Source organism: Lithobates pipiens, unplaced genomic scaffold, assembly GCF_037356315.1.
Source record: "Lithobates pipiens isolate NorthernLeopardFrog02 unplaced genomic scaffold, aLitPip1_a1.2 Scaffold_18, whole genome shotgun sequence".
Classification (NCBI taxonomy): Eukaryota; Metazoa; Chordata; class Amphibia; order Anura; family Ranidae; genus Lithobates; species Lithobates pipiens.
In genome coordinates, this window is record NW_027507758.1 from 270,859,826 (window position 1) to 270,872,670 (window position 12,845).

At 38.8% G+C, this 12,845-nt stretch overlaps 1 protein-coding gene across 3 annotated transcripts in view; it reads right to left on the reverse strand.

Annotated features, from left to right (window-relative positions):
- NKAIN2 (sodium/potassium transporting ATPase interacting 2) overlaps positions 1–12,845 on the reverse strand; it is a 1,500,295-nt gene that overhangs the window by 165,575 nt on the left and 1,321,875 nt on the right. For all 3 annotated transcript variants that reach the window (XM_077486956.1, XM_077486954.1, XM_077486955.1), the window contains exon 5: positions 109–169. In XM_077486956.1, coding sequence (XP_077343082.1) covers positions 109–169 — 61 coding nt within the window. The remainder of the gene's footprint in view (positions 1–108; positions 170–12,845) is intronic.

Consider the following 12,845-nt stretch of genomic DNA (forward strand, 5'->3'; position numbering starts at 1 on the left):
AAATCCTTTGTATTAAAAGAAATTTGAGCACATTTTAAATTTATGCTCTCAGCATGTCACGAAAGTTAATGGTCAGTGTAATAATATGTCACAAGTATGAATACTTACAACTGTCCTCTTCTTCAGAAATACATTTCAAGACATAACAGGCATAGATGAAACCAGCGAGCTGAAATAAAACAGATATATGTGAGGCTGTAAGGTTAGCTATAGATCATTTACAACATTTTAACTGGTATTGTTGCATTTGGAAGCTAAGCATAACAATTCCTCTCTACTAATAGTCTGGCTTTTAGAAGCTTTAAAAATAAAAAAAAATGGTTAAATGTTGCAGGTGATCAATACTTGCTTTATTGTTTCTATTATGTTTCAAGGAAGGCAAAACTTGATTCAGCTATTAAATATATACGTTTAGTTAATCTCTACAAGCTTTGTATGCTATTTCCCCTGTAGACTCTATGATATCTGAAGCTTTGTTAAATACTAAATAAAGCATTGTTTTAAAGGTTGTTTCAGGTTATTAAAAAAATATAGCTGTGGCAAGGGCTATAATTTTAGTTTTTATGTGCAACAACCATATCATTGATATTTTTGGTATAATTTCTCTAGCTTTGCTGGCTTGACATTAATGTGTTAAGTCATCTATTCCAATGAAAATTAGTTTTCTCTATTTTTTTTAAAAGAGTATGGGGAAGTAGGTTAAATATTATCTAAAAAAAAAAAACAGCCTGTTCCAGGCTTTTAAAAAAAAAGATTTAAATTTAATTTAAATAGCTGGCACCCCTCCCTCCTTCCTCCTTTTACTATTTCTTCAGCTTTCCTCCTTCAATCAAGTGAAAAGTGGACCCTGTTTTCAGAAACCTTGGTGTGCCTTGGAACTTACCCCCCTGCTCCCTCATGGTTACCATTAGTGAGACCTCTTTTCATGCTGTTGTTAACTAAGTCCACTCATAACAATATAATAATGTACAATAACTAATAGACCAGCATAACCAGGTTTTATCTTTCTCTTTAAAACTGGAAAGTTTATATTATTTTTTGCAAATGTGGAAAAATATTAGATTTAATGTGTACGTGCATAAAAGTGCATAAGGGACTATTTTTTGTACACAATGGGACCTCTAAGACATTTTTATATGTTGGTTAAATGGTACATCTATGCACTTTACATTTGTTTAGTGCTATTACAGTGATGTTTCTTGCCTGAACTGATGGTCTTCAATGAAATGCTTGAGAACTACATGTGGTGCTCATAGATCAGGTTCTCACCAGCCTCTAAACAGATGCTCCATTCATGCCTGCCTAAACACTTGCGTCATTATACATATCCCAAAAGCATTAAGCCACCCGGCCTAATTTACACGGTATAATTTCATATTATGAACAGGTAATATTTTAGTTTTTTTTTTAATATTCACTGCAGATTACTAAAACACATTATATTCTATGGGAGTCTCTAAAGTTGAGAAAGGTTGGTGACCCCTGATTTACATATTGTAAAGAAGAAAAAGCAACACATTCATGGTGCAAAGATACGTGCAGTATTTCCTGAGAATGTTAAAGAAAAGCAGTTCTATATTTTAGTGCACCACAAGGCACAAAACTGTTAAACATTGCAGTATTAAAATTTCTTTCTGCTAACTTGGTGCATGAGACTGTAAAATGATAAAAGAGGAACTGAAGATACCAATTATTTAACCCACAATGCAAAAACATTTACCACCTTCGGTGTATAGATATGTTTGAATTAGAGCTGAAAGTGATCTTGAAGGTAATTCATACTGATGAACAGTTGGAGATGTTTTGGTCACAGATGTTTGCCATTTTTTTTAAAAGGCAAACCATTGATTTCACTGGTGTTTTGTCCTGAATTTCTATGAAAGATCATTTTCATGCTCTCACTGTTACACATGTTCACCACACATCAAATGCCATGTAAATAAAGATAATTGCATTAAAATTTACTGGTATTTACCAGATCCTTCCACCATTGAATGAGAAACATGACTGCTTCTTTATATATTTCTAAAGCTTCCTGCTCTTTATACATTTTCCCTTAACAGTTATATTACACATTTGCTAAACATAGGGGCAAATTGATAAGGAGGGGAATATGACAACCAAACACAGGAAAAAATTTATACATTTGTAAATTTGCTGGTCAGATTTTGCTGAAGATTTATTTTAGATTTGTAGAGGTGGATATTTCTAAATAATCTGCAGAAAGCAAAGAAAATGATATATTTGAATAGCAAAAAAAAAAAAAAGAGAAGCAAACAAGAGAAAAGTGATGTACCAAGCCGCGAATAAGTACACAGGTAGAAAAGACAAACAAGGTTATTAAAGTGATACATTTTTGAGACTAACTAAAATTATTAGAAAATAACAAGCTTTCAAAAGACTAGGCAACCACTTAAAGTGGAAGTAAACCCATTAGATTAAAAGTTTCAAAAGACAGTTACATTCCCGGCATGCCAGGAATGTAACTGTCACATTGGTTGTGCATCCAATGGCTGGTGTCATAACTGATCACATGTGCAACAATATGGCAGTTGAAGATTAAACACAGGTCCAAATGGCAGCTTCCTTGGCTGAAAATGATAGGAGGGTTTACTTCCACTTTAAGACCCGTTTCACACCATAGCGTTAGAAATAGCGCCTGCAATCCGCCCTAAAAAAGCTGCACCATTGTCTGTAGTGTGAAAGCCCGAGGGCTTTCACACTACAGCAGTACCCTGGCAGGACATCAGGGAAAAGTCCTGCCAGCAGCTTCTTTGGAGCGGTGAAGGAGCGGTGTGTTTACCGCTCCTCCACCGCTGCTCCCCATTGAAATTATTGGGGAAGCGCTGTAATACCGCCGGCAAAACGCCGCTATTGCGGCGTATTGCTGGAGGTTTTAATCCTTTCTCGGCCACTAGTGGGGGGTAAAAGCGCCCCGCTAGCGGCAAAACGCTGCTAAAAATAGCAGCGTTTGTGAAAGGGGTCTAAGACATGCTGACATATGTACCAATGTCTTTGGATAAAAAATTATGTAGATATAAATAATGTCTCAGATGTATTCCTATTAATGCTGTATAACTGCAGTGCTGAATGCCACAAATACACTGGCATCTATTCAATGTGCTATAATGTAAGCAATGCCAACTACCACTTCTTTAAAGGGCCAGTAATGTATCTCTGGCCCTTAACATTTCAATTACTCAGTGGGCAGGATATCCAAGTTCCCTTTTAGTGTGAATATATGTATATGTGTAACCGCGCTATACCACCCTAGTATCAATTCATGTGAAATAAAAAATCTTAATAAACCAAACCAAACTGACTATTAATTAAATTCCCATGCCAAAAAAAAAAAATAGGTGACCAAAATGTAAAATCTGTTAAACATTGTTGGTTTCTATATGCAAAGTAAAAAAATATATATAGCTATATACTGTATGTTCACATATATTCACAAAAGTGCATAAATTGCAAAAAGTTCATGTAAGGTGCAAAATACAACAATGTGCAGTCCTTGCAATCTAACCACTTGTTATTATCTTCCAAATACTGTGGTGCAAACAAAGCAAAAAAAAAAAAAAAGTGTAGTCCAAATTAATCACTTCATGGCTCCCTTGAAGCACACCATTTACAAAGCTGTAAACACCCAATCTAAACGTTAGTTCATGTGATAAAATGTCTCTTTGATTAAATGGATAAAGCTGATTCCCTTGACAAACAGAGGATCCCCTCCAGCACATAAGAGATAGGTCTTTATCATTTATCTATATTCATCACATTCTCTCACCTATATGTGGAGAAAAGAGAGGCATTCATAGTGTAAAAATGTCTCAGTGTTTATTAAACATGACAGAAAGTATTCCACTTACATTTAATATGTGTTAACCAGACACTAAAGATACACTCTCAGATTCATTAGTACTGTTGGCTCCAGGTTCTCTCTCTGAAGCCGCACATCTGTGCAAACTCAAGCCCAAGATGTGCTCGCATATGTAAACCGTGGTTGCTCCACATGTATGACGTATCGCCACGAATGTCAGAGTGAGAACAATAATTCTAGCACAAGAGCACCTGATTAACTTTAAACTGATGAGCTATAAAGGCTTTTTAAAGCGCCATCGAATGTTTGGTATCTATTTACTTGATGCAAACTTGTCTTTTATATTTTAACAAAAAATCTGTATTATGTTGTGTGTTTTTGCACTAAAATTAATTTTATTTATATTTCTCTCGAAAATTTGCATTCTATAAACAGTTGCTCAAATATCTTTTGACATAAAACTTTTCAACTATCACCTTTTGGTCCTACAGGACCTCTGCTTTCAGAAAATATATAATTTTCTTGGGGTTTAAGTAATATTATTGTCAAAAATTACGATTTTTACATGTATGTCAAAAATAAATACTCTGGAGCCGAACTGGTTAAAGAGGTAGAAATAATACAATAGCAACATAATCCTATATATTTTATTATATTAGCTATGACAACTGCTTTCAGGATACTCTGTTGGTTTCTCTGCTGTGCTGAAACTAGGTGGGAAAGGTCTATGCTACTCTTTATTTACTTAACTTATAAGCACCATGAGTAATCCAAGCAAAATTTGGTTTGCTGGGCATTCGAGAAATAATTAAAAAAAAAACACAAGCCCTGCACAAGCAATGACTGTGCACCTGCAGTCCTAGCAACCAGTGCTTTCATCAGCTGCTAGGATGCAGATGGCCAGCCAACACAGGTTCCTTGGTTGCTAGGACTCGGGTGGCTGCCATGGTCTTAGCAACCAAGAAGTGAAAAATCATTCATTTAGTGGCAGTAGTGATACAGCCACTAAATGCATGACTCCAGCTGCAGCAGCCAGAGGTTTGGCTGACTTTCGTTTGCCTGTTCAGCAAACAGTGAACATGTAAAGTTCCAGTTAAACTCTACATGGTCTAAGTCAATTTACCTTCCTACTTAGCATATGGCCATTTGCTATTAACTTTGTGGCTATGTATTACAGCAGCACTTATAGACTAAAGGGAGGAAGGGAGGGCATGTGGAATGTTTTCAGACCTACATTAAGCCACATAATGTGATAGCATATTAGCTGAACAATATTATATACAGTATGTGTCAAAACAACATTATCAACTACTCAAAGCCTCAGCACAGTTTTTCATTTGAGGACAATCCGCTATTGCTAGAAGCCTTTAGGGCGGTGACCTAAAGCCTTATTTTTAGCAATATTTTTAAAAACAGTGTACAAGTCATACTCATCTGACCTTTTAGGTGCAGTGAATACTCGTGGCCCACAGGCTACAAAACAGCATTGTGAATATAAATTTCAATGGATGAGCTTTACAAATGAGCTCCATGAATCCTACCCAGAGAAGAAAGATCACTAACAAAAGAAACCCTATGGGGTGGATTTACTTAAGGTAAATCCACATTTCACTCTGCAAGCGACGTTGCTTCAGAGCTTAGTAAATGAGCTGAAGCTTCACTTTGCAAAAAATACCCAATCACATGCAATGAAAAAAACAAACAAAACAAAAACTATTTTTGCTTGCACATGATTGGATGATGAAAATCAGCAGCTTCCCCTCATTTACTAAGCTCTGGAGTAACTTATCTTGCATAGTGCAACTGCACTATTTGCCTTTCGTAAATCCACCCCTATGTATCAACCCTATCAATGCTAATGCATAAATTAACATCCTAAAAAATTAAGAAGAACATTTTAAATGTTGATGTGGAGAGAATGTTTACATCTGAATGGATGTGTGCAATGACTATTGTGTTGTCTGGCATGTACAAAACCATTTTTTTGTATTGTCTCAGACATTCAACGAAACAAGGCCAAAAAAATAAAACATTGTTGTTTTTTCTTTTAAACAGAACATTCAAAAACAAATGACAGACATAAATAACTATGTGGGGTTCTCTTTAGGACATTAGCCAAGCATGTTCCTCATTCCTGCTCTAAATTTCCATATCTTCTCCCAAACTTGGTTAGAATTGCTCCAAGTATCAATAAATCCTCATGCAATAGTAAATCCCGATGACCCTTAAAACTTCAGCAGACCAAAATAATTTATCCTCAGTTATCCTGTATTCCTAATCTGAAAAAGCACAACTTTGGACTCCAAAACCCAGGTTTCCAGCAAAGGAACCCAAGCCAACTACACTATTAAAACAATAGAGTCCAAATGACCAAAGAATACAATGCTACAGAGCCTGTAAGCAGTACATTGGGTAAAAATATAAAGGGGGGGTTACAGCATAACCCCGCTAAACCAATAGCCAGCTGCAATGTGTATATATATATATATATATATATATATATATATATACATACACAGTATCTAGCAAAAGTGAGTACACCCTTCACATGTTTGTAATTATTTTTTCATGTGACAATGTGACAACACTGAATAAATTACACTTTGCTACAATGTAAAGTAGTGAGTGTACAGTTTGTATAACAGTGTAAATTTGCTGTCCCCTCAAAATAACTCAACACACAGCCTATAATGTCTAAACCAGTGGCAACAAAAGTGAGCACACCCCTAAGTGAAAATGTCCAAATCAGCCCTGATTAGCCACCCCCCCGGTGTCATGTGACTCAATAGTGTTACAAGGTCCCAGGTGTGAATGGGGAGCAGGTCTGTTAAATTTGCTGTTACCACTCTCATACTGGTCACTGAATGTTTAACGTGGCACCTCGTGGCAAATAACTCTGAGGATCTGAAAAAAAGAATTGTTGCTCTCTAACAATGTAATGCAATGTACTGGAAAACAATTGACCTGCATTTCAGATGTTTTCACCAGCATTTTTCAATTTCAGGTAAGTTAAAATGTAATCTTTAAAACACAATCTAAATTAAAGTATGCTTTCTGTGAAAAAGTCCAGAACAGAATCTGACAACTGATTCTGATGCCTAAGCAAGATATTTGCGTGTGATGATCAGACTTCACGACATCACCAGTACTTCTTCAGTCTAGCCTAGATGCTATTTAATGAAGAATCACCTCAAAGCTAACTATGTCCTAATTGGACACCATATAAAAAGCTTTTCAGCCTGCATCATTTTAAAGAATCATAAGTTCTCCTTTAAAATAAACCAGTGTTTATATGTGTTGTGCTTCCACAAAAGCTATGCAACTTAGGAAGCAAACCACACAACCAAATAGCACAATACTGGGTTTATTCTAAAAGGCATCATGAAGATTAAAGCCCCGTACACACGAGAGGACTTATGTCCGTCAGACTTCCGAAGGAGTTCCGTCGGAGTTCTGCTGGAATTCCGACGGAGTTCTGACAGACTTTTCGGCTGAGCAGACTTGGCCACACACGATCACACTAAACTCCGACGGATTCGAACGTGATGACGTACGACTCGGCTCGAATAAGGAAGTTCATAGCCAGTAGCCAATAGCTGCCCTAGCGTCGGTTTTAGTCCGTCGGAGTAGCATACACACGAGCGGATTTTTCTAAGGGGACCGGGTCCGGCGGAGTTCCTTCGGAAAAATTTGAAGCATGTTCCATATTCTAAAGTCCTTCGGACTTTGGCGAGTCAAAAGTCCGTTGCAGCCCACACACGATCGGATAGTCTGACGGACTCAGTCCTTCGGACTTTGGATGTTGAAAAGTCCGCTCGTGTGTACGCGGCATAATAATGTGGGACAAAGTGTGGAAATGCAAACAACCATGTGAATCTCTTATGTGAATCTCTTATTTTCATGATTTAATTATTTCAGTCAAAGTGTACAGTATATAAAGGCAAATGTTTTTTTTTTATTAGACAGCAAGGGGAGGGGCTAGACACTCTACCAAATTGTTATTCCTGTCTGTGTCTTTGCTCGCTGGCAAGAATAACCTCTGTAATTGTCCTGGTGACCATTGTGAACGAGACAGAAAAATAATTTCAAATCCTTCATATTGCCATGAGAACAAGGGGAAATAAATATAATAATCTAAATCATTTTTATACACTATTTAACCACTTCCCGCCTGGCCTATAGCAAAATGACGGCTGGGCGGTGGTTCAGTTATCCTGACTGGACGTCATATGATGTCCAGCAAGATAAGCCACGGTCACACGCCTGAGGGGCGCCCAGCATGGCGATTGGTGGCGCGGCATATCAGTCTGACACACTGCATCACCGATCTCAAAGTGTCCAACCACGGCTGATCACAGTGTAAACAGGAATAGACGTTTATTGGCTTTTCTTCACATGTGTCTGACAGACACATGTAGAGGAGAGTCGATCGGTGGCTCTCCTGACAGGGGGGGTCTGCGCTGATTGTGTATCAGTGCAGTCCCTCTGTGGATGTCCACCCAGGACCACCAGGGATGCCCATTAAGGACGCCCACCAGATATTCCACCCTGGACCACCAGGGATACGCCAATCAGTGCCCAGGCAGATGCCAATCAGTGCTCATCAGCAATGCCTATCAGTGCCACGCATAAGTACCCATCAATGTCGCCTATCAGTGCCCACCAGTGCCACCTATGAGTATCCATCAGTGCTGTATAACAGTGCCACCTCATTGGTGCCGCCTTATCAGTGACCGTCAGGGCAGCCTCGACAGTGCCCATTAGTGAAGATGAAAACGTACTTATTCACAAAATTTTATAACAGAAACAAAGAAAAACGTTTTTTTCAAATGTTTTTCTTTTATTTGTTTAGCAAAAAACAAAAACTGCAGAGGTGATCAAATACCACCAAAAGAAAGCTCTATTTGTGGGAACAAAATGATAACAATTTTGTTTGGGTATACAGTGTAGCATGACTGCACAATTGTCATTTAAAAAGTGACAGTGCTAAAAATTGGCTTGGGTGGGGGGATGCCCTGGAATTGAAATGGTTAATAGTAACCTGGCTGAAACAGTTTATTTTTCCAGTCCTGACCATACTAAAGAAAATATATACAGAAATATATACAGGACCACTATACAATCCCTTTAAACTGCCCTTATTTCATGGCTACTATTTTGGAGGAAATTATCCATAGTTACTTTAGAAATGGAGACTATCCATGGTATCTATGCTTTTAGCAGTTTTCTAACAGGAAAATGAACCATGCACTATGATATAAAGCAGCCAGATGCCATTCTGTTCTAACATAAATATGTACTCATGTCATGTAGCACCCTGGACAGATTAATCAGATAAAGCCATGTCTGCTTATGGGTTGGCATTTATCTTCAAGAGAGATTTTATTCCATTTTTAAGATATTTTCATATCAAGCTGAAGTATGTCCTGGAAAAGCAGAGAAAATAAATGAATCTGTCTCATACTGCATTGTTGGCTGTCAAAAGTTGCCTGTTTGCTAAACTGAAGCTGAATTGCTGCAAATAACCAGCTAAAAAGCAGTCTGCTTCCATAAACTCCTTGAAACAATTCTCATGACATATGTAACATCAGCTTTGACCAAATCAAAATTTGTTTCTGACTGCTTCCCTGAAGCAAAGTATGTCATAATCTCAGGCACTGTTTTCTACAACTACTATATGACATGTCCACATTGAGCAAAAGGTCAAAAGAAAATGATATCAGTTGCGCTACAAGTTTGACTATTGTTTGGTAGCTGGGTCAAGAGCCCTGGGGTAGTGAAAATTATTTTAGTACACATATAATACCGAGGATCATTCACTTAAAAATACAAATAGAACACAAGCAACCAAACATGTTATAGTGTTCAATAACATGCATTTGTTTAATTGAATAGAAGAGTGTTCTGTATATTTTCTTTACCCTATTCAGAACCAAAAAAATACAATATCTTATATTTTTATTTCCATCCAGTAGGTGAGGCTGCACACTTGTGCAAAAACACTTTAGCGCTAAGCCCAGGGATATTTTTCATCGCACTTCTTTCCAAAATACCCATTAAGGGTACAGCCCTCCTTTGACTGGGACATCCTTAGAACCAAATGCAAAAAACACACAGGAGGGCGCAACCACCTTGCACATTACTATACATCATTTTTATTTAATCCACATAGGCAGATGGATACTCACATGTGAGTAAAAACATCAAGCAATGTACATCTGCTCCAGCTGGTATGCAATACAATTCATGTTGGGAACAAATGCTTGGACAGTTGATGCATTTCGGAGGTCATGCATCCTTCCTCAGGCTGTACACTTCTTCCACATTTTTCAGGCTATCCTTACTTGCTTTTACAGAGCTCAACAGCTGAATGGGTCAGAGAAGTGACTCGCCCCTTCCCTCCTTCTATATAACTGAATGAGAAACAGAGAGAATCTAAAGTCAAACCTCTGCTCTGTTGTTGCTTTAGAAAACCCATAACGCTCTTGGACAAAATATAATAATCTTGCTGTTTATGTAAATCTTTGATATTGCTAGTCTAATTTCAGAACAAGTGGGTTAAATTATTTATAGGCATGGCAATTGGTGGAAATTGGCAAAGACTGAATTCTGATGCTAAGAAATTAATTTTCAAACTTAACAAACAGAATTATTTATCAATTATCATAAAGACAAACAGTACCTGGCTGGAGCTTTCTGTCAATGCTGCAGTTGGAAGTCATTTACCTCAGAAAAGACTCACATGGATAAAAACCATGCCTAAACGATTGATGAATCTCTTTCTAACCCCATTAAAAAGAAAAATAGTAAGACGATCCTTGTCTTCTCGAGTCCCTCTTCTGTGCTCCTGGCCCCTTCCTCCTGTCGAGTGCCCCCACAGCAAGCAGCTTGCTATGGGGGCACCCAAGCCAAGTCACAGATCCCTGTGTCCATTCACACACAAAGCCGCAGCCTGGCTCTGCCCCCCTGTCTCCTGACTAACTGACCTTGGCTAATTGACTTTGATTGACAGCAGCGGGAGTCAATGGCGTTGTGTCTCAGTCAATCAGGAGGGAGAGTCTTGGATGGCTGAGACACTCGTGGACATCGCTGGACAGAGATGGAGCTCAGGAAAGTATTAGAGGTGCCGAGGGGGGCTGCTACAGAAAGAAGGCTTTTTATCTTAATGCATTAAGATAAAAAAAACTTCTGACTTTACAACCTCTTTAAATGTTTTTTGCATCATATTTTTATTTCAATGTAGTCATTGGTCAGGCAACAGCCAGCATGCAAGAAAAATTATCAAAAAATAAAACTTTGATCCATGACATTTTTATTTAGCTCCTAAATGGTTTAGTGAGCAAGGCAAAAACAAGTGATATTCCAAAAGAAGCTTTGAAACATGGCAAAAGTTGGCTGATGTTGATATTGTTCAACTTGAGGATAAACTTCTTAGTTTCAAAGAAAATGATCTAGTTCCAATTGAACAATACCTTCCTCCAAATATGTTTGATGCTTTGGTTAAAAATGGAGGCTTAACTGATACTAAATGTATAGCATGTAAGAACCTTTTTGCAGTACTGCATGCATTCAAGTGTTTTGTGAAAGAGTTTTTTCTAAATTTAAAATTGTGAAAAATACATTCAATTGGTCATAATCTTCTTTAATGGGGATATCGGCAGAGGTTTAGATTAGGAGGACATCGTTAATAAATTTGTTCACTCGTCTTCTGTTTCTGAAATAATGTTTCTTCAAAGCTTAATACAAAAACTGCAGTCAACATACTTGTCATGACTTGACATAATACACAGTAATACTTCCATGCCCTGTCTGTCTCTTACCTGGTCTGTGTATCAGCCTTAGGACCTGCACTCTCACACCTGCATGGTTAAGTAATGTTTCCTCAGTGTGGCTCCATCTTAGTCTCAACAGGAAGCACTATTTAACACTGTGTTCTCCAAGCCTGCCTTGCCAAGCAATATTGTGAGTTTGGTTTCCTGTCTCCTGATTGCCGTGTGCTCTACGTCTGTCTCTGTTACAGATCTTGGCTAGTTCTTTGACTATCCCTGCCTGCTTACTACCCTAGAATGTGTTCTCTGTCTATACCTGTCTGCTAGTTGCCCGACCTTTGGCTTATCTCCTGACTATCCCTTGTTGTCCTGGGATGCTGCTTCCTCTCTATCCTCCATGAGCATGAGCTGGGAGACCCTGGGGGCCACGACCTGGAGTCAGTTGCAGCGCAGTCCATCCTCACCACTAGAGGCTCTGGTGAACACCTGCTAGCTCTTAGACTCCAGGCCTTGAAGAATCTATGCTCTAGCTCCCAGTGGGATCCATGTTGGTGCTCCAGTGGACCTGCCTTCCTTAACCTCCCAGAGGAGTCAGTCGTAGGGTCCACTACCTTAGCGGTGCACTCCTGACTCCAATGGCATGGATCTGTCACCTGGACTTAGGTGACCTGACAGTTGCTCGGCCATGGACCCAGCTGATGTGCCACTACCTGTCGATGATCAGCTGCAGGGCATAGTTCACAGACTCAAGACTCAGGAATCTAATTAGGCCCAGGTGATGCAATTCCTTTAGGATTTGGCTTTCCACTTTGAACAACTTCAAGCCTCCTTAGGACCCCCGGGTTCGACAACCTCAACTGCAATCTGCTGCCATATCGACTCCAGTTACAGTCACAGCCACAAACCCTTTGCACTTATCAGCTCTGTCCCATTACTCTGGGGACTCCAAGGCATGCAGAGGGTTCCTTAGCCAGTGTACCATTAATTTCAAACTCCAGCCTCAAAACTTCCTGTCTGATTGAGCAAAGGTGGCCTGTCTAATTTCTTGAAATTTTTCGGAATATCTTCGAGGAACCAGGTCATGTCTCTTCAGTGGCCAATGCCCTTTTATATCTCCGCCTAGAGTTTGCTTCTGTGGGACGGTATGCTCTTCATTTCTGCATACTGAGTGCTGAGCTGAGCTTGAACAATGCGGCCTTAGTCGCAACCTTTTTGCATGGCCTTTCTGATAGAGTAAAGGAGGAATTAGCAGGAAG